Source organism: Eubalaena glacialis, chromosome 8 (assembly GCF_028564815.1).
Source record: "Eubalaena glacialis isolate mEubGla1 chromosome 8, mEubGla1.1.hap2.+ XY, whole genome shotgun sequence".
Taxonomy (NCBI): Eukaryota; Metazoa; Chordata; class Mammalia; order Artiodactyla; family Balaenidae; genus Eubalaena; species Eubalaena glacialis.
The window spans coordinates 2,790,619-2,813,649 of NC_083723.1; the positions used below are offsets into that span (position 1 = coordinate 2,790,619).

Consider the following 23,031-nt stretch of genomic DNA (forward strand, 5'->3'; position numbering starts at 1 on the left):
TGTCTTTCTGGGAAACCAGGGAGATAGAAATAGAAGTGAATAGTTTTCTTCACGTGCAGGGAGCTCTAGTGCCTAGAGTTAGAATACACACAGGGAGAGACAGTACTCCTGATTAAGCATCAAAATATGGGTGTTGTGTTGATTTCAGGCTACATGTATTTATTAACTAGAACAAAGTTGTCACAGTTGAAATGCCTGGCTTAAGAAATTCATTACAAATATCATGTCAGCAGAGCTAAATCAGCTATTCCTTGTGGAACGGAATCCTTCAGTGGTACCGTTTTTCGGTGCCCTCTTGACTACATTTTCACGCATGGAGCTACTGCTCAATGCTCTTTCCTCCTGTTCCTTCTCACACAATTCAGTTTTGTTTTTGTTTTTAACCGTTTTTAAGTGGGCCGGTCACTGGAATTGACCATATGCTAGATGCCCCTATTTGCAGAGTTCTCTAAACCTTACAAAGCACCGCTGTATCCTTCACCTCAGTTTAGCCACCAGCTGGCAGAGCAGCAGTATCAGGGAACAGGAGCTTTTGTCCCTGTTTGATGGTTAAAAATAATGGCTCAGAGAACTGACGTGATGAGCCTGAGATCACAGAATTTAAAATAGCAGAGCTGGGATGTGAGCCCAGGTCTCTGAGCCCACGTCCCACATGTGTCTCCACAGCCCTGCTCTGAAGGCAGCCAGATGACCTCAACACGAGCAGGTGCAAGTGGGGTCACGGTGACCTCATGGTACATTTATCTTCTTTTCAACTTGATCTACTAAGTTCCCACCTGCAGCCCACACCTTGTCTTTAGCATAGGTCTCCCTGGGGAACTGTTCTTGGATTGGAAATGATGCTGCACGGCTTGGTTGGGTTTTGACTTGATACCACACTAACCATTCTGCTCTGTGAGGCTCGATGGGGCTCCGGGCAACCACACCCACCTGGTCAGATGCGTAGGCCACCAGCTTCTCCATGATGGTGGCCTGTGTCAGCCCTGGGGAGGCAGCCTGCAGGCATCGTGTCACTTTGGTCCGAGCGGCCAGCAGGGCCACCAGGGTGGCTTCACTGGCACTTCCCTAAATCAAAGAAAAGGTCGAAATGAGCTTCCAAGTGCAGCCAGGGAATCATCTCTAAACTTGGGAGATGCAATTTTGGGTCCCCATATTTTCTTAAAAGATGCATCTGAAAGTGCCAAGTTCACTCTCCTTTCAACGGGAAAAGGCTGCACACCTGGGACTGCCACTGCAGCTCTTATTATCAATTCAACGTTGCTTTGTCTGTTTTTCATAAGATAACCTCCAGCATGTCTGAGCGCTCAGCGCGTGCCAGGCATCACCGAGCCCACTTCACAGGCACTTTCCCACGGACACCTCCTGGTCTAGCCAGGAGGTGCTGGTCCATTTCCCCCAGAGGAGGAGGAGATGGGGCCCAGGGCACAGCTCTCAGCCCAGCTCTGTGTGCACAGCAACTTGGACAGATAAATCTGTATGTTTCTATAAATGGGATTCCTCTTCTTTGAGACTCAAAAATTGCCTTACAGGATTTTCCTCAGTCACTAATGGTACGGGCTGAAGTGTGTCCCCCCCAGATTTCATACGTTGAAGCCCTAACTCCTAGTACCTCAGGACATGACCATATTTGGAGACAAGACCTGTAAAGGGATCACTAAGTTAAAATGAGCTCTTTAGAGGGCCCCTGATCCAGCCTGGCTGATGTCCTTGTAAGAAGAGGAGCTGAGGCCGCACACACACACACACACACACACACGCACACAGGAGAGGCCGCAGGAGGACACAGGGAGGAGCTGCCCGCCTGCCAGCCAAGGGCAGAGGCCTCCGGGAAACCAGCCCTGTTGCCACCTTGACCTCAGACGTCCAGCCTCCGGACTGTGAGACAATCAATGTCTGTTGTTTAAGCCGCCCCGTCTGTGGTTGTTTCTTGTGGTAGCCTTAGCAAGCTAACACAATGAATGTCGACAACTTATTTTGGCAAAGTAGTCAAGAAGGATGCAAAATTGACTCTTCTGAGGGTGGGAGGAGATGAAAGAGAATATGGATTCAGCACCCATTGTGTTAGCCCATCTAATTTGCAAAATAATCCCATTTTTAAATTTTATCATCTTAGGGTGGGAAACCTATGCTCAGAGAGGGTAACTTGCCCCAAATCAGCAGCTAGGCAGTGGCATGGTTAGGAGTGAGCCCACATCTGCCCGGCGGGAACCTCCCCACATTTATAATCAACTTTCTTGTTCCCCCTGCTTATGATCACGGAATCTTAGTAAATCCTGGAAGAAGCCAGGAGCTGAGCAGTATTACCATTAGAAAGAAAAAATTTTAAAGGTAGAGTTTTGTTAATGATGAGAAGATTTATAAGATTTCAGGGGGGGCGGAGTCAAGATGGCGGTGTGGGAAGACGCAGAGTTCACATCTCCCCACAACTAGGGTGGCTGCTGGACGCTGGTGGGGGACCCTGACGCCCAAGGAGACGGGCAGAACCCCCAAGGGAACCAGTAGGACGTGGGGGGACTGAGGGGGGATGAGAAGTGGAGGCTGGACAGGACCAGTGCCCCTGAGGGGTGGCTGAGAGGGGGGAGGGGTTCCCATGCCTGGAGAGACCCTCGGGGGGCTCAGATCAGGGGGGAGTGCACCCAGCTTCTTCCTTGCCCAATCGGCTGGGGAAGTCTGCCTGGCTCTCGGACCAGGTCCTACGCCCTCAGAGGTCCCCTCTGGGCTGGGTTGGTCCTGGGGACGTAGGAGGGAGGCCAGGAGAGAACAGGAGAGGCAGGTGGGAGGGGCCACCGGGAGGAGGGGGAGAGGAGCCTAGGGCATTTGCCCCACCCACTCGGGCTCAGGGAGCCTGCTGAGCTCCCAGGCTGGTCCCCCGCCCTCCAAAGCCCCCTCCAGGTCATGTGGGTCCTGGGGGCATAGGAGGGAGGCCAGGGAGATCAGGAGAGGCAGGTGGGAGGGGCCCTCCAGGACCAGAGGAGCAGGAGCGGAGGGTGATTGCCATGTCCACTCGAACCCAGGAAGCCTGCTGGGCTCCCAGGTGGGGTCCCCCGCCCTCTGAGACCAGAGGCTGGAGGCAGGCCTGGGCCCCTTCTGTTCTGTTGAGCCTAAGCCCCCATCCCCCGGGCCTTTTCCAGCCCTGTGGGTCCTAAGCATAGGCCCTGCCCACTGCCCAAACCTCTCCCCTACTTAGGCCCCACCCTCCACAGCCAAGGCCTTTTCCACCTTTTATTCTCCTCTTTTTTTACTACTGTGGTTCTGTTTTACCTTCAGTTGTTGTTTCATCTATATTTTTATTTTTATTTTTTTCTAACATACCTGTTAGTTTCCTAGTCGAATTTTATGTTTTACTTTGTTATCATTCTCCTCTCTCTTTTTTTTTTTTTGGCCACCCTTGCACAGCTTGTGGGATCTTGGTTCACAAGCCAGGGGTTGGGCTGAAGCTCCTGTGGTGGGAGCTCTGAGTCCAAACCACTGAACTAAAAGAGAACCTCAGACCCCATCAGAGTGCGGTCTCCAAGAGGTCCTCATCTCAGCACCAAGACCCAGCTCTACCCAACAGCCTACAAAATTCAGTGTTGGAAGCCTCAGGCCAAACAACCAGTAAGACAGGAACACAACCCCACTCATAAAAAAAAGGGGGAAAAAAATGAGACAGAAAAAAATATGTCACAGATAAAGGAGCGACCAAAAAAATGAAGATGAAATAGGCAATCTACTTGAAAAAGAATTCAGAGTAATGATAGTAAAGATGACCCAGAATCTCAGAAATAGAATGGAGGCATGGATTAAGAAAATACAAGAAATGTTTAACAAAGATCTAGAAGAACTAAAGAACAAACAAACAGAGATGAACAACACAATAACTGAAATGAAAAAATACACTAGAAGGAATCAATAACAGAATAACTGAGGCAGAAGAACGAATAAGTGAGCTGGAAGACAAAATGGCAGAAATAACTTCCAAGGAGCAGAATAAAGAAAAAAGAATGAAAAAAATTGCAGACAATCTCAGAGACCTCTTGGACAATACTAAATGCACCAACATTCAAATTATAGAGGTCCCAGAAGAAGAAGAGAAAAAAAAAGGGTCTGAGAAAATATTTGAAGTATTATAGTGGAAAACTTCCCTAACATGGGAAAGGAAATAGTCACCCAAGTCCTGGAAGCACAGAGGGTCCCATACAGGATAAACCCTTGGAGAAACACACAAAGACACATATTAATCAAACTAACAAAAATTAAATTCAAAGAAAAAATAGTAAAAGCAGGAAGGGAAAAACAAAAAATAACACACAAAGGAATCCCTATAAGGTTATCAGCTGATTTTTCAGCAGAAAGTCTGCAGGCCAGAAGGGAGTGGCAGGATATACTTAAAGTGATGAAAGAGAAAAACCTACAACCAAGATTACTGTACCGAGCAAGTATCTCATTCAGATTCGACAGAGAAATCAAAAGCTTTACAGACAAGCAAAAGCTAAGAGAATTCAGCACCACCAAACCAACTTTACAGCAAATGCTAAAGAAACTTCTCTGGGCAGAAAACACAAGAGAAGAAAAAGACCCACAAAAACAAACCCAAAACAATTAAGAAAGTCGTAATAGGAACACACATATCAATAGTAACCTTGAATGTAAATGGATTAAATGCCCCAACCAAAAGACACAGACTGGCTGAATGGATACAAAAATAAGACCTATATATATGCTGTCTACAATAGACCCACTTCAGACCTAGGGACACATACAGACTGAAAGGGACTGAATACAGACTGAGGGGATGGAACAAGATGTTCCATGCAAATGGAAATCAAAAGAAAACTGGAGTAGCAATACTCGTATCAGATAAAATAGACTTTAAAATGAAGACAGTTACAAGAGATAAGGAAGGACACTACATAATGATCAAGGGATCAATCCAAGAAGATGCTATAACAATTATAAATGTTTATGCACCCAACATAGGAGCACCTCAATACATAAGGCAAATGCTAACAACCATGAAAGGGGAAATCAACAGTAACACAATAATAGTAGGGGACTTTAACACCCCACTTACACCAATGGACAGATCATCCAAACAGAAAATAAATAAGGAAACACAAGCTTTAAATGACACAATAGACCAGATAGATTCAATTGATATTTATAGAACATTGCACCTAAAGTGGCAGAATACACTTTCTTCTCAAGTTCACAGGGAACATTCTCCAGAATAGATCACATCTTGGGTCACAAATCAAGCCTCGGAAAATTTAAGAAAATTGAAATCATATCAAGCATCTTTTCTGACCACAATGCTATGAGATTGGAAATCAATCACAAGAAAAAAATTGTAAAAACCACAGATACATGGAAGCCAAACAGTGCGCTACTAAGTAACTGAGAGATCACTGAAGAAATCAAAGAAGAAATTTAAAAATACTTAGAAACAAATGACAATGAAAACACAACGACCCAAAACCTATGGGACGCAGCAAAAGCAGTTCTAAGAGACAAGTTTATATCAATTCAATCTCACCTCTAGAAACAAGAAAACTCGCAAATAAACAATCTCTAGTTGCTTTAGGTGTAGGGTCTACACCTAAAGCAACTAGAGAAAGAAGCACAAAGAAAACCCAAAGTCAGTAGAAGGAAAGAAATCATAAAGATCAGAGCAGAAGTAAATGAAATAGAAACGAAGAAAACAATAGCAAAGATCAATAAAACTAAAAGCTGGTTCTTTGGGAAGATAAACAAAATTGATAAACTCATCAAGAAAAAAAGGGGGATGACACAAATCAATAAAAGTAGAAATGAAAAAGGAGAAATCACAACTGACACTGCAGAAATACAAAGGATTATAAGAGACTACTACAAACAACTATATGTCAATAAAATGGACAACCACAAAGAAATGCACAAATTCTTGGAAAGGTACAATTTTCCAAGACTGAACCAGGAAGAATTAGAAAATATAAACAAATCTATCACAAGTAATGAAATTAAAACTGTAATTAAAAATATTCCAACAAACAAAAGTCCAGGACCAGATGGCTTCACAGGCAAATTCTATCAAATATTTAGAGAGGAGCTAACACAGATCCTTCTCAAACTCTTCCAAAAAATTGCAGAGGGGGGAACACTCCCAAACTCATTCTACGAAGCCACAATCACCCTGATACCAAAACCAGAAAAAGATATCACAAAAAAAGAAAATTATAGACCAATATCACTGATGAAGAAAGATGTGAAAACACTGAACAAAATATCAGCAAACAGAATCCAACAACGTATTAAAAGGATCACACACCATGATCAAGTGGGATTTATCGCAGAGATGCAAAGATTCTTCAGTATATGCAAATCAATCAGTGTGATACACCATATTAACAAAGTAAGGAATAAAAACCATATGATCATCTCAATAGATGCAGAAAAAGCTTTCGACAAAATTCAACACCCATTTATGAAAAAAACTCTCCAGAAAATGGGCATAGAGGGAACATAGCTCAACATAATAAAGGCCATATATGACAAACCCACAGCCAACATCATACTCATGGTGAAAAGTTGAAAGTATTTCCACTAAGATCAGGAACAAGACAAGGATGTCCATTCTAACCACTCTTATTCAACATAATTTTGCAAGTCCTAACCACAGCAATCAGAGAACAAAAAGAAATAAAAGGAATACAAATTGGAAAAGAAGAAGTAAAACTGTCACTGTTTGCAGATGACATGATACTATACATAGACAATCCTAAAGATGCCACCAGAAAACACCTAGAACTAACCAATGAATTTGGTAAGGTTGCAGGATACAAAATTAATGCACAGAAATCTCTGGCATTCCTATAACAACTAACAATGAAAAATCTGAAAGAGAAATTAAGGAAACAATCCCATTTACCATTGCAACAAAAGGAATAAAATACCCAGGAATAAACCTACCTAAGGAGGCAAAAGACTTGTACTCAGAAAACTATAAAACATCGATGAAAGAAATCAAAGATGACATAAACAGATGGAGAAATATACCATGCTCTTGGATTGGAAGAATCAGTATTGTGAAAATGACTATACTACCCAAAGCAATCCCTGTCAAACTACCAGTGGCATTCTTCACAGAATTAGAACAAAAATTTTACAATTTGTATGGAAACACAATGGACCCCAAATAGCCAAAGCAATATTGAGAAAGAAAGACGGAGCTGGAGGAATCAGGCTCCCCGACTCCAAACTATACTACAAAGGTACAATAATCAAGACAGTATGGTACTGGCACAAAAACAGAAATATAGATCAATGGAACAAGATAGAAAGCCCAGAGATAAACCCATGCACCTATGGTCAACTAATCTAGGACAAAGGAGGCAACGATATACAATGGAGAAAAGACAGTCTCTTCAATAAGTGGTGCTGGGAAAACTGGACAGCTACATGTAAGAGAATGAAATTAGAACACTCCCTAACACCATATACAAAAATAAACTCAAAATGGATTAGAGACCTAAATGTAAGACCGGACACCTCAAAACTCTTAGAGGAAAACATAGGCAGAACACTCTATGCCATAAATCACAGCAAGATCCTTTTTGACTCACCTCCTAGAGAAATGGCAATAAAAACAAAAATAAACAAATGGCACCTAATGAAACTTAAAAGCTTTTGCACAGCAAAGGAAACCATAAACAAGACGAAAAGACAACCCTCAGAATGGGAGAAAATATCTTCAAATGAAAAAATGGAGAGAGGATTAATCTCCAAAATATATAAACAGTTCATGCAGCTCAATATTAAAAAAAGCTAACAACCCAATCCAAAAATGGGCAGAAGACCTAAATAGACATTTCTCCAAAGAAGACAGACAGATGGCCAAGAGGCACATGAAAAGCTGCTCAACATCACTAATTATTAGAGAAATGCAAGTCAAAAGTACAATGAGGTATCACCTCACACAGGTCAGAATGGCCATTATCAAAAAATCTCCAAACAATAAATGCTGGAGAGGGTGTGGAGAAAAGGGAACCCTCTTGCATTGTTGGTGGGAATGTAAATTGATACAACCACTATGGAGAACAGTATGGAGGTTCCTTAAAAAACTAAAAATAGAACTACCATATGACCCAGCAATACCACTACTGGGCATACACCCTGAGGAAACCATAATTCAAAAAGAGACATGTACCACAATGTTCATTGCAGCACTATTTACAGTAGCCAGGTCATGGAAGCAACCTAAGTGTCCATCGACATATGAATGGATAAAGAAGATGTGGCACATATATACAATGGAATATTAGCCACAAAAAGAAACGAAATTGAGTTATTTGTAGTGAGGTGGATGGAGTTAGAGTCTGTCATACAGAGTGAAGTAAGTCAGAAAGAGAAGAACAAATACCGTATGCTAACACATATATATGGAATCTAAAAAAAAAAAATAGTACTGATGAACCTAGTGGCAGGGCAGGAGTAAAGATGTAGACATAGAGAATGGACTTGAGGACACGGGTGCGGGGAGAAGCGGAAGCTGAGGTGAAGTGAGAGTAGCATCGACATATACACACTACCGAATGTAAAATAGCTAGTGGGAAGCAACCGCATAGCACAGAGAGATCAGCTCGGTGCTTTGCGATGACCTAGAGGGGTGGGATAGGGAGGGTGGGAAGGAGATGCAAGAGGGAGGAGATATGGGGACATGTGTATGCATATGGCTGATTCACTTTGTTGTACAACAGAAACTAACACAGTATTGTGAAGCAATTATACTCCAATAAAGATCTATTAAAAAAAAAGATTTTAGAGTTTTACAGAGAAATATACAATAAAATTAAGAGGTTAACCTCTCTTGTTAATATTTTCTCCCCCTTTCATTGATCCTGATTTCCTATTATTTATTTATTTATTTATTTTTACTGTTTCAATGATTTTACTTTTTCTTTTAAGCCAACTTATATCCTTCAGGAAGATAAAGACATTCACTCACAGTTCTGTATAGCTGTGTAGCTCTAATGCATGGGCTCATATATACACATATGTAATCTTCTCAATTCAGCCTCTAAAATAGGTTTTACATTTTCTTCAGGTCGCATTTTCACTGGTAATGATTTTAGATACGGATTTAGACCGTGCAGTTTTAGATCCAGTTAAAGAAACAGCTGGCAAAGCTAAAGCAGCTATGGCAGGAGATCCGAGCTCCCCGAGGGCAGGCACTGGACCTCACACATCCCCCCACGTGGCTGCTTTCCTCCTGTGTCCCCATCTTGTGTGTCAGGGCCTATCCACTGTCTCCTTCATTCTCCCTGGACGTGGGACGTGCAAAGCTCATTGAAAGGCATGGCTCCAGGGAGGGGAATCCCCGACAACCCCCCTCCCTGACTCCTGTGTGAGTGCAGCTCCCCCCCAATGCCACCCTCTGTCTGAAGGCTTGGATCTCTCATCACCCCCCCAGTGTCCGCGCTCCTTTGAACCACACTCTAAGGAAAGGCTTGGATCACCAAGGCAGTTCATTGTGGGTTTTCCTCTGGGCTCTGTCCATGTCTTGAAAGAAAACTCCCCTTCTCCAGGCAACAAAAAGTACTTTTTCAAAAAAATGCCCAATGATCACTTATATGTGGAATCCAAAAAAAGAGGGTACAAATGAACTTACTTACAAAACAGAAATAGAGTCACAGAGGTAGAAAACAAACTTATGGTTACAAGAGGGGGGGAGAAGGGAGGGAGGGATAAATTGGGAGATTGCGATTGACACATACACACTAGTATATATAAAATAGATAACTAATAAGGACCTACTGTAAATAAACTCTATTCAGTACTCTGTGATAACCTATATGGGAAAAGAATCTAAAAAAGAGTGGATATAGGTATACGTATAACTGATTCACTTTGCTGTACAGCAGAAACTAACACAACAGTGTAAATCAACTATACTCCAATAAAAATTTAAAAATAAAAAAAAAGGGTAAAGAAAATGTGATATATATATATTCATATATATTTTTCAGCCTTAACAAAAAAAGAGGAAACCTTGTCATGGATAAACCTGGAACATGGATAAACCTAGAGGGCATTATGCTAAGTGAAATAAGCTAGACAGAGCAAAACAAATACCGCATGGTATCACATATATGTGGAATTTTAAAATATTAAAAAAAAATATTAATAGGGATAGTTATAGCTGAAAGGGTCATTACACACTTCTAAAGGAAGTTTCACTAAATATAGTCAGCATTAAGATGTGTTGACAAGAAGAATTGAAAATAAAACTCGAAACAAACAAAAAATTGCCCAGTGAAATAATTGTCAGCCAGGCATCCATAAATGTCATGGCTCGGGGCGGCCAGTGTGGCTTGGTGACCGGGACAGGAGAATGAGTGGGTCTCCAGGCCTCTGCTGGAAGCAGATCTGGGCCGAGGTAGGAGCAGAGCAGTAATGATACCTTTGCTTTCCTGCCTCAGACAAAGGTTGCCATGGCAAAGCCGCTAAGAGGCAGAAAGAAATGCGGTGAGCGCGGCCGCTCGGCTGTGAATGCTGGGAGCAGAAATGTCCTTTCATCTTCTGGGTTTTCAAGTGTCACCCCATACACGGCGGGAAATGGGCTTTTCATCCAAGAGAGCTTTCAAACCCAATTAAGAGACCATTTTCATGGCCCCGTTTGTCCAGATCAAAGGATGATTTGCCGTTTGATGCAGACGCCCGTCACGGTGCCGACGCCCAGCAGCTGTGATTATGCCTCTGAGGGCCCCCCCCCCACCCTCCGCATCCCCTCATCCGGGCCCCCCGGCTGTCAGCAGGCTCAGGCGCTCCAGGACCTCGCAAATTATAGACAATCAGCCTTGTCAGTGGGAAGGGCGGGATTCCTGCCTCATACTGGGTGGGTGGGCTCCAAGGGGGATTGAACTGAATCCTGGGCTGAGTGATGTCAGAATTATTCCTATAACCAAATGCCGGGGCTTCTGCTGTTTCTGGAAAATGGGATTGTCTTTCAAAGAAGAGATAATTTAAAGATGGAGCCCATGGCAGCATGCCCACCTCTGCACACTCACCCAAGCAAAGGGTCAGGGACAGGCTGGTGGAATACTCGTGGGTCCAGCTCACATGTGCACCAGCCTTGCCTCTAAATAGCTCGTGCCCTTGGGTCCCATGCGTGACGTTCCTGGGCCTCGGTTTCCTCATCTATGAAAAAGGTTGTTGATAATCCAATCAAGCCTGATAAATATTTGGAGGTTGAAAAATGAGCACATTAAACACAAGAAATAAAGCTAAAACACAGCCTAACTCAGAGTGGGTGTGCAATACAAAGTAGCTATTATTAGAATACACACACCTTGATTGACAGGGTAGTTGTTAAGATTTTTGAGAAGTATCAAACTAGAAGAATCAGCTTGGGCTGCTGAAAAGAATGTGAAATTATTTTAGTTATAATCTCCAGTGACCCAGAAAAACTTTTTATTTTTGTTTGGTTTTGATTTTTGGTGGAGCATGTGTGGTGAATATGGACTCAGCCAGGGGAGCCCCAGCAGAAAGCTGAGGAACTTCTTAGGAGATTGTTAACCTTCATCCTAAAGGGTGTCCTTTGAAATATGATTTATGAGAATGAAAGATGTGACACAATATATATACTGTATCTCCTATTTATATAAATTGTGACACATCATAGAAAATCATGCACTAATAATATTCTCAAAGACTATTTAAACAATGGGAAATGCTCACAATAAAATAGTAAGTAAAACACCACACAGAAAATCTGTATGATGTGTTGCATTATCCCAGTTTTGTTTATATTATGTACACATATATGTACACACACACACACACACACACACACAAACACATAGGTATTAAAATAACACTGGGAGGAAGCTGCCCCTAAATGTTTCTGCATCTCTTCCATTTTTCTAATGGATGTCTAGTTTTCATAGGTAGAAAGGGGATGATACTTTTAAGTGGAATAACGGAACCAAAATTGACATCGAAGGCAATCAATTGGCAGTGTGGAAAATGGAGAGGATGATGTAGAAAAAACCATGAGAAAGTCCCCAAAAAATACATAAGAGAAAATGACAAAAAAAAAAAAAAAAGAAAATGACAAAAGAAAGCTAGAAATTATGGAAGAGGTACCCAATCCGTGGAAAATGGAAGCTCCTGAAAAACAGAGTGAAGTGGCCCAGAGGCAATGACTAAAATATCCCCAGGTGAGAGAAAAGCTGAATCTCGGATTAACAGGGCTTCCCAGGTGCTGGGGGCTGGGGTCAAGATGAACAGCACAAATGGAATAAGCAGATCTTGGCAAAATGTGTGGAATTACAAAGAAAAAGTAAGTTTACTGCAAGGGTCCAGGTTGTCGTGAACTATCAGATCACCCCGGGGCCCGGAACTGAGTCAAATAGAATTCAACACCAAGGCCCCCATCGCAGCCCCTCTCTTGCTCTTACTATGGCCACTTTCTGTTCGGGCTCTGCTCTCCATTGGCAGTGGAGCCCCAGAGCATCAGGACCCATGTGCTGGGGGCTGGATCCCCTCCCCACTGCAAGGTGAGATGCAGCCGACTGACGGGGGATGGGTGCCGGGGGGGTGGATGGGGGCCACGTACAGCAGTCCCCTCCCTAAAGCTGGAAGCAGCGGAGAACTCAAATCTTTGTGTGTGGTTTTTCCAAGGTTGCCCAGGCTGCATCGCCTCTGACCAGCAGAAAACTGTCCAGGGTGGCTGAAATGTTTGCAGTTGTGAGAAAAATCATTGTTGCCACTACGTCTAGGTCCCGTTCACAGCATCGTATGGAAACTTTGCTTACCCATGGCTAATGCTTCATTTTCATCAGCCCCACTCAGAATCGCTGATGGAGGAGGGAAAGTGCTGTAACCAAAGAGGTGAGGTAGGAGGGGACAGAGGGAGTGGGGCTGATTCATATGAAGTGACACAGAAGTTATCCTCTTATCAGTCCTACTAATAAATGGATAGGTGACGCTCTCAGGCATAATCATTATACAAGAGCATCTGTGACTGATCTCCCCAGCCCGACCTGGCGCCATGATGTGATTTATCTCCACGCTGGCAGAAACCACCGGGCCACAATCGATCTGACAGAAGGAGAATTCTTCTCCGGCTTCAGCAGGGACCATGCAGCAGGCCCATTTGCCCTGTTTTTCCTAGAGAATCTGCCAATATCATCATCATAAACATCTTCACAACCATCCTAATCCTGGGAGCATTCCATAATCCCTACGTGCCAGAATGATACACAGCCAACTTCATTATCAAAACCCTTCTCCTGACCATCGCTTTTATGAATCCGAGCATGCTAGCCAGGACTCCAGCTGAACCAAGCTATATCATACCCCTTACGAAAAACCTGTCTACCACTAACACCTGCCCTATGCTGACGTGTCACTACCATCATCACCTCGGGCATCCCACCGTAAACATAAGAAAGAGGTCTGACGAAAGATTTACTTTGAGAGAGTAAATAAGCCGTGGGTCACAGAGAACTCAGCCATGGGTCACAGCACAAGGCTTATTTATCAAAGTGCATGTCAGCATCTCTGCATCAGAATCACCTGACATGCAGGCTAGAATGCTAATTCCTTGGCCCACCTAAGACTTGTTGAATCTGAATCTGTTGGGGTAGAGGAAGACTCCCTCCCTGACCCTGAGCCGTACTGGCTGTGTTTGGGAGAATAAGGCCTCCCAAAGATGTCATGCTTTCATCCTGGAAGCTGTGACTCTCTACCTTACAAGGAAGAGGGACCTTGCCAATGTAATTAACTTAAGAACCTTGACAGGAGGAGAGGGGGGATTATCTTGGATTATCTACATGGACCTGATCTAATCTCATGCATCCTGAAACATGAAGAACCTTTCTCATCTGTGGTCAGAGGGAGAGGTGGCCATGAAAGAATGGTCAGAGAGATGGAACACAGCCACCTTGAAGACGGAGGAGGTGCCATGGCCCAGGAATGCGGGAAACGTCTAGAAACTAGAAAAGGCAAGGACAGAACCTCCAAGCTGTCAACCCTGATTGTAGCCCAGTAAGATCCACATCAGACTCCCGACCTACAGAACTGTAAGATAATAGGTTTGTCACAAAATTAACACATGGGAGTTTAAAAACCCTGGTCGGTTGAGCAGCCTCGGGCCTGGAGGCTGGGGCTCGCATCCTGTCGCATTTGGCCACTCCAGCAGGTGACCTCACACTGAGGCATCCGGGCCTCAGTTCTCATCATTGAGTGGACAGAATCACAACTGCCGTGACAGATTCTTAGAGAGAAGACGGTGTCTGAAAAAGGAAATTCCTTTTTCTCCAAAGTAAAGGTTGCTTTCCCCAGGAGGGCGGTGGGTTTAGCAGCATCCCTCTTCCCTGCTGGAAAAGAAGAAAGCCAAGAAGTCCAAGTTTTCTTAGTGGCATTGTGCCACAGATGTTCCACTGTGACTGTCATTGTGCGTGTCCTGTCCCCTGATGGGCCCTCTGGCACATAGTCACGCTCAAAGGTACATGTCAGGTGAAGAATGAATTAAATCAGCGCATAGAAAAGGCAGCATCTTTAGGTGAATGGTGGGTTCCCATAGGTGCAGCCATTTCTAGTAGCCTCTGCAGCAGGTGGTCACAGCTGCCACTGAGGATGGCCCTGAGTGGTGGTCACACGGGTGTAGGCTCAGACACTGGCTCTAGAACTTACGAGCTGGGAACCGATGGGCAAGTTTCCTGACTGCTCTGAGCCTTAGTTTCCTCACCTGTAAAATGGGAATCTTAAAATGGCCCCTAATCATAGCGTTGTGAGAATTAAGTGAGTTCAGGCCTGGGAAGTGCTCCAGCACATTGGCGGGCAATGGGGAACCACGCAAATCTCCATTGTTGTTTTTATTGCTATGCACCAGTCAAGCGATGGCCACTATTCTGCCCACCCTAAAGAGGGGCCTGGCTCGGGGATCCAAATCCAGATCCAGAGCTTTCCTAAGGCTCAGCTCTGCTTATTCTCCAGAAGAAACATGAGGACACAGGAAGCTCAAGGGCCTCTTGCCCACCTGCTGCTGTCCGCCTTCTGGGAGCCCGCGCACCCCAGAGGTGGGACCCCCGCCCTCTGTGCCTTACCTGGATCACCCCGCCCCCTTCTCCAGCTTCTCCAGCCAAGAACACCCCGGGCAGCTGCAGCATCTTCCCCAGCCAATCCATCATCACTGTTTCCAGCTCTGTGCACGCCGGGCTGGCGGCCTGTGGGCGGGAGGTGAGGGTGAGCCGTAGGCTGGCCGCCCTCAGCTTCCCGCCAGCTTGGGGTCCAGCGGAGTGACAAATAGGGAGGCTTCCTTACTCCCCTCCCTTTGATGGATCGATTTAGCAAAAAGCTCTCAACATTTTCAAAAGGCCTATCCCTGGGTGGGAACCCCTTTGAAGGTAGGCTCTCCCATCACAGATTTCCCGGAGAAGCAGCGGCAGAGGCTGGCTCCTCCCCCCAGCAACCCCAAGGCATCACCGAGGGCCACTGGAGGGGACCTAGTGCTGAGAGCAGCACACATGACCTTCTGCTCCGCCCCCCGACCCCGGCACCTGGAGAAGCATGGAAGGAGCCACAATCCCCGGGGCCCAGGTCGGCCGCTGGAAGTACAAGGTCACTGCCTGCAGGGGTTTGCATGTCTCTACATGCCTCACCCGTAGGCACGTGTCCCTGGTGACGTCACCTCTGACTCTGACGTCACCCCACACTTCTCCAACAGAAACCTCTAGGGGCTGGGGCCATAGCAAGGGCCCAGGTCTTGCTGAAAATCTTCCGCTGAATCCCACCCAGACTAAAATCTCCCAATCCAAGATGCTGTTCAAATGCCCCCAGAAAGTGTCACACATGCTCTTTGACGGTGACTCGGGGAGGATGGTTGGGCAGGAGGGCACTGACCATCGTGATGACCCGCTCCCCAGCCGCACTGGGCGCCCACAGGGAGCTCATTCAGCCATCTGTTACAGAAGGAGCCAGAAAGGCTCACTGGTGGACCCTGGTCTGCAGTCCCAGTGGGAGGAGTGAGATGGGCTGCGTCGAGGAGGTGCAGCCCCGGGAGCCCCCGCAGGTCTCTGATCCTGCCTCCCACGCTCTGGGGACAGCTCTCCTTGCGCTCGGGAGGGGGCGGGTTGGCCCCAGACTCCGCCTGAGGGTGGACGGACCTCCCCGTCCATGTGGGTCTCACTGTGGTGGGCCGAGTGCTCTCCAGCTCCCCATGCACTGCTGGTCAGCCCCACCCGGAGGGTCCCACTCCCTCCTGGCCGAGCCCGGCTCCAGGCACGGGGGCCTTCCTTGCTGTCCAGAACCCAGGGCTCGGCCAGCACACCTTAGAGACAGCAAGGGAGCCCTCCAAGGCCCCAGACCATCAGACTGTCCTCGGGAAGAACAGACATAGTTGGAAAGATGCTATCATCACCCTGGATGGCTCTGGAGGGGCAGAGCTGAGTGGAATCTGCTGTGGTGTCTAATGTAAGGAATGTCCTTTAGGGGAGGGTGCGCTCAGCCCAGACAAAGGAAGGTCCCCGAGGCCACACAGGGCGGCCCCAGGCTGCTCTCCACTGAGAACTGCAGCAGAACCCTGGGGTGACCCTCCAACCCTGCTCCTTGGGGCCCAAGGCCCACTGCCCCAGCAACTGCGGACCCCAGGCTAAAGAGGAGCAGTGAGGGGTGGAGGTTGGGAGCTGGGGGCAGGGGCAGCGGGCAACTCTGCTCGTGCATTCAGGAACCCACATCTCCTGCAGGCCTCAGGCAGGAGTCATGAGTCCGCTTGGCCCCAAGGCACAAGCAAGTAGGCAGGCACTCTGGACCCAAAAGACCAAGAGCAGACCCTGGCCTGGGGAGAAGTCCCAGGGTGTGGGCAGCCCTGGGGTCCCGGGCGCAGTCAGCAAGCAGCCCTCCTTCCGAGCGCTCTGCATTTGGGAAGGCAGGATTCTTTCCCGTGATGCTGGGCTGGGGTCTCTCTCGGGACGGCAGGCGTGGCCGGGAACAGAGGGGGTGGGACGAGCACAGAAGTGCTTCTCACATTGCAGATTGTACAGAGATCCCTGTTCTGCTTGGGAGACGTGCTGGGGCTGCAGAAGCTCCAGGGCCGTGACTGCGGTTTGAATGCAAGCCAAGTACCTCTAAACACACCGCTGTGCAGAACCGGCTTTTGCATGTGGGCATCACTCCCCCTCTGTTTCCCCGAATGCCCTCATGAGGCCCCCCCTCCAGGGCTGAGTCCACCTCCCTCCTGCGGGGGCACCGCCACCTGCTCGCCGGCTGAGTCCTGGCTCCACGTCCCCGTGCAGGACCCCCAGGACGCCCCTGCCGACACTCACCCAGGAGAAGCCGATGCAGCCGATAGCCCCACACAGCATGTCTGCGAGCATGGCCGGGTACGAGCTGGCCGTGGGGAAGTAGGCGAAGAAGTATGGGCTGTGCCAGTGGGTCACCTGTAAGGGACATGGTGGTCACTCGGGGCCAGGGAGGCCGGCCCCGTGGGCAGGGGACCCAGGGCGCTGGGTTTGCCATGGTCAACCAAGTCTCTCAGAACAACCCTGCTTTAAATCCTGACCAGGAGCACGTGTCAGTGAGGGGGCTGCCCCGAGGCCCCATCTCTTCCTGTTATGAGATTGTTTTTCCTGAAAGTACTCCAAAAAACAGTCTATATCAAAAAAAAAAAAGAGGTCTGATTTTTGAGGTTTCTTTAGCCGCCTTACTGCTGCCCCCTCACTCTCCCATACAATCCCTTCCCTGATAATGGAGCAAAGCTTCCGGATTCCACAGTCTCCCTGCGCCCCCCCGTCATGGTCTGTAGTGTGTGTCTCCAAATTCCTGTGTTGAAGCCCTAACCCTGTGCGATGTCCCCGGGGCTGGGGCCTTTGGGAGGTGATGGGCAGGATGAGATGGTGAGGGTGGGCCCCCCTAACCTCACCCCCGCAGGGAGGAGAGGCCAGGATGAGAAGCCCCCAGAAGGGGAATCTGCAGGAACCCTGACCTCGGACGCCCAGGCTCAGCCCCGTGAGAAGAAGTGGATGTGCTGTCCGAGACGCTAGCGGTGGTGTTTGCAGCTGCAGAAGAGCCAGGACAGCCCGGGGCCTGACATTTAACCACCCTCCTGGGAGGGATTTGATGCTGCGCGGCTTCTCGTGTTTGCACAGACAACCTCCCGGCAGGCGAGAACCGGAATCCTGTGCTCCGCTCAAAGCACAAATGTCACGGGAACTCCAGGGAGGACGAGGGAGGGGAGGCGCCCTGGGCTTGAGGGACCTATCAGGGAGCTGAGGCCGGAGGCCCAGCGCCCCGTGGGCAGGGGCTCTGCACCCTGCAGGTCCTGACTGCAGATGAGAGGTGAGGCTGAGGGTCTGGGACCCCTCCTGCCACAGCAGTGAACGTGCTTTTAGGCGAGTCCTGGGCAGGGAACATCTCACCGCGCAAGCATGAAGCCGCAGTGGAGATTCCTTTGAACTGGAGCTGTCTGCTCCCTTCCAAGTGACTCTCGGGGGGACAACTGTCCTGGGTCCTCCCCACTCCTGTCTGCGGCCCCTGGCACACCCCACACCGAGGCGCACTGGCCTCAAAGAGGACGCAGCACCACGCAGCCCACTCTCAAATAAAATAAAGGAAACATTTCTTCCACACGTGTGATGTCCCCTCTGCTGAGCACAAAATAGTAAGAGTGTGCTTTATTTGGAGCAATTAACTTAACTTGAAACCAGCCTCCAGGGGTTCATCTCCTCAACAGTCATGTGACGACTCTCTCACCTACCAGGGTCTCAGGGCAGGGGACTAACCTTGTAAGAGAGCAGGACTCCATGGGGCCTTCCCGGGACAGACCCCTCCCCCACGTCCTCTGCTGTGGCTCCTCTCTGAAGTACCCAGATAACAGTATCTGATGCAATATTTCCTGAGTTGTTTTACCGATGCTAAAACCCTCACCAAATGGAAAAAATTAACTACCTGATGACCGTGAGCACATAGCCCCCAGACCTACTGGCGCCTGAGGATTGATACTGTTAACCCCTGTAACCCTGCCCCATTACCTCACCATCAACCAATCAGAGAACTGTGCACTAGCTGATGACTTAACCCGGGACTCCCCTCCCTCACCTGGCCTTAAAAATGCTCTGCTGAAACCCATCGGGGAGCTCGGGGTTTCTGAGCATTAGCTGTCCAGGACTCCTTGCTTGGCACCTGCAATAAACGCTGCACTTTCCTTCACCACAACCTGGTGTCAGTAGATCGGCTTCACTGCGTGTGGGTGAGCGGACCCAAGTTGGTTCGGTGGCAAACTGCGGGGCTGGGGGGAAAGCACAGTCACTGCCTTTGGAGCCCACATGATCTGGGTTGTAATCCTGGCTCCATCACTTACTAGCTGTGCGACCTTAGGCTGATCACCCAACCTCTCTGGGCTTCAGTTGCCTCAGTTATAAAATAGAAATAAAAAAGTTTCTATCCAAGGAAATGGTTGTGAGGATTAGGTGAAATAACTCATATGAATTGCCTGACGCCCAGTAAGTATCAACATTAAATTAGCACTAGCCTTGGGTACAGGCTTACCCCTGGCATGATGATCTTCTCGACGTCCTTAATGATGTCCTCAAATGTTTCTGGCTCCTGGGGGGCAGCGGTGGGGAGCAGGGGGCGCAGGTAGCCAGGCTCCACATCGGGGTACACCTGGCGCCCCTCGACGCCTTCCAAGTAGTCAGCCACGTAATCCACCATCTCCTTCCCTCTCCGGCGGAACTCATGTGCATTCATGGTGACCGGGCTTCCTCAGAGGCAAAACCTGCACAAAGAGAAAAGAAACCGGTGTGCAAACATGATGAGGTCTCACTTGGAGCGGGGCAGTTCCAAGCAAGCTGACAGCTGGGGCTGCCTGGGTGGAGACCCAAACACCCTGGAGTCCACCAGACCGCAAATCAGCAGCACTTTCCTTCCTTGTCTGGATGGGGCAGAACTGACCCTGGATTTGCACTTTCCTTCCTTGTCCGGATGGGGCAGAACCGACCCTGGATTTGGAGACTGCTGCAAAGTGCTTATTCTGCTATTCACCGGCTACTCAGCTGAAGACGATGCCGTGTCCCGTTTTTTTCTACCTGTGTCCGTGAAATGGACCAGGGCACACATTAATTTCTATGGTCCATCCCAACTTTAATAACAAGCCTTGGTCCAAGTCCTGCCTTGCTCTTTACTAGCTGTGGGATAGAGACTCTCTGAGCCTCTCTCTTTATCTGAGAAAAGCATATGACAGTGCTGATCTCTCCAGAAGCTATGAAGGCAGTCACGCGGCGTGAGTACAGCACTCAGACCAGAGCCCCGGCAGCATAACCCCCATCAGTGAGTCTTCTTCTGTTATCTTGACTCCATCACCAGATGGAACTGCACCCCTGCATACAACCTGCTTTTCAAAAATCGTGCTTTCTTTCCTCATCACATAACAATGTACAGGTGATCCTGGTCCTCTGCAGTAGTAACATTCCATAAAGTCTCCATGAATTAGCTAACACTGGACCTTTCCCAGGGGAAATGCAAAGTTACATTCCTTTGCATTTCTGGTCACATTTTTGTCAACCAATCAATACATAATCTTTTTTATGTGTTTCTTGTTAAAGACACTTTATTTAATATGCACTGACTCATGAACTTCGGACTCCTGGTCAACAGCTCTCTGACTCATGAATGAAGCTTATCAGACACACGTGATTTCTCCCTAAGGCACATCACAGCCTTCTTGCATGTAGGACCCCTAGAAGGCACTTCAGCCCTATATTAGCACTATATTTGGGGGCCATTTTAAATAGTCAAATAACTAAGAATAACACGAAAATGTGGCACTAAATAGACCCTCTTGTTGAAACAACTAGGCAGAGCATTGCCTTGTTAGATTCTGCTGGGAACAAGTGCATTTGGGCAACTCAAATTTTTCATCCATGAGTGATCACGAAAGCACCACGAGTACTGATGTGGGGATTACGAATGAATTGTAGCAAAGAGCCACACCTGCATACAGAAAATCTGTGAATAATAAGCATAGACTGTATTTTCAAAACAGGAAACTTGGACAACACACAGAAAAATATTCATCAAGAATCCCACCACTCAAAATTCTGGCACACGTCCTTCCAGATTGTTTCTTATATTTATGAGACAATTGTGTGCTAAGCCAGGAATGCATTTCTGAATTCCTCCCATAGTTCAAAACTTCATAAGTCAAGAGTAATTTTCCTATGGGAGTAAGTGCTGGGGGGTGATTCTACCTCCACTGTAATTAGCATAGACCCTGCTCTTGCTATCATGTTCCCAATATTTCTTCCATTGCTTCCCACTGTCTGTACTACTTTGCTTTGCTTTGCTTTCTTTTTTCTTTTTTTTCTTTTCTTTTCTTTTCTTTTCTTTTCCTTCTCTTCTTTTCTTTGCTTTGCTTTGCTTTGCTTTGCTTTGCTTTTTGACAATTTTAATGTTAAACACACCAGGACAGGTTTTATTCAAAACTATTGCAATAGGGGAGGGAGACTGTCTCCCAATATCACAAGGGCCAGTGGGGATGTATAGCCGACAGGTAGGGTTAGGGAACAGATGGGACATTACTAAGAGTAGCTTGGCTGGGTGTCCAGGTGGAGGAAGATGAGCTGGACTGTATCCCAAGTGTAGAGGCTTCCTCGAGAAACCGACTTAGCATGATTCTCTGTTACAGCTGGGCTCAACTCACTGAAGTGGGGACCTACTCAGGAAGAGGGTTCATTGGAGCCTGACTGGGTTTGACCAAGGAGGGAGTCTTCGTCAAAGGGAATCAGCTTGACAATATGTTTCCTCTCTCAGAATTCTCTCTGATGTTCTTTGTTCAGATGTTCTCCATGAACAGCATGGAAGTCATCCCATGGAAGCTTCCAGGTTTCTTCAAGGTCAGTGACTAGACCAAACCCCCATTTCCATACTATTGTTTGGGGGTAGTGAATGCACGGTGACAGGGACTGGATACAATATAGGATACACTTCTAAATCATAGCAACAGCGAATGCTAAAATAACAGCATGAGAAAAACCAAAGTGAGTCTCTGAGTTTCCATTGCACCTTTATATTTCATAAGCTGCAGGCCAAGGAAGCTTATCATTCAAAATATCATGCCCAGATTTTCCAAAGGCTCTTAGTGCAAAGCCATGAAGCTTTATACATATAGCTTCAGGTTTATAATTCCCTGGGTCTGCAGGCTTCTAAATTAATTTTTCATTTGGAATGACTCTGATTATGTCAAATGTCGCACATAGAGTGAAACTGGGTCTTACCTCAAATTGAAGTATTTTTAGTTGACTTGATTCAAATTCAACCAAAACTGCATCAAATGGCAGATCTTTTTGCTAGCTTGTTTTTTTCACAAAGCAATTACGAGTACATTTCCCACGTTGATAAATACTTTTCTATTGCATGGTTTTTCCCGATTGCTTGGTGTTTCACAGTGCGAATGTGCTATATTCAGGATGTGCATCACTACTGTTGAACATTTACATCATTTCCAGTTCTCACCTATGTTAGTGGGAAGAGTTGGTGTAGCCCAATGGCCAACCCTTCATGATCAAGAACTGAAAGACTCTGCACAGCCTGACATGGATGCCACTGCAGTAAAAACCTCATTTTCCTCAACTGAAAATAAACACCATAATAAAGTTCTACCTCAAATAATTTTTTTTGTGATAATTAGGTAAGTACGTGGGAACAGCTAAGGAGTAGAGGCACAAAATAAGCGTTTAACACATGTTAGTTGTTAGATTTTCTATAAAACACTGAAATATACAACCTCATACTTTTATTTTTGCACACTTTATTTTGTGTTAAAATTTTCTTTAAAAAGCATTTAACTTATAATTTCTTTAGAACAAATTATTATAGAGATATATATTTTAGCGTGTTAAGATTATATGGCCAAACTTGTCCCCAGAACATATTTTTACCAAATTACTCTTCCACAGGGAGTGTGAGAGAACCCTAGTTTTATACTAGGGTTTGAGATACATTTTAAGATTTGCCAGTCTGGCAGGCATTCATGATTTCATTTTACTTTGATTAATGAAGACAAATAGTTTTCTC

At 46.6% G+C, this 23,031-nt stretch overlaps 1 protein-coding gene across 1 annotated transcript in view; it reads right to left on the reverse strand.

The window, feature by feature from the left end:
- The window catches only part of DDC (dopa decarboxylase), an 81,678-nt gene that overhangs the window by 43,060 nt on the left and 15,587 nt on the right, over positions 1–23,031 (reverse strand). The window contains exons 2-5 of the mRNA XM_061197542.1: positions 19,507–19,735; positions 17,286–17,399; positions 15,069–15,188; positions 931–1,065 (exon numbers count right to left, since the gene is read on the reverse strand). Of these exons, the coding sequence (XP_061053525.1) occupies positions 931–1,065; positions 15,069–15,188; positions 17,286–17,399; positions 19,507–19,707 (570 nt within the window). The 5' untranslated portion in view covers positions 19,708–19,735. The remainder of the gene's footprint in view (positions 1–930; positions 1,066–15,068; positions 15,189–17,285; positions 17,400–19,506; positions 19,736–23,031) is intronic.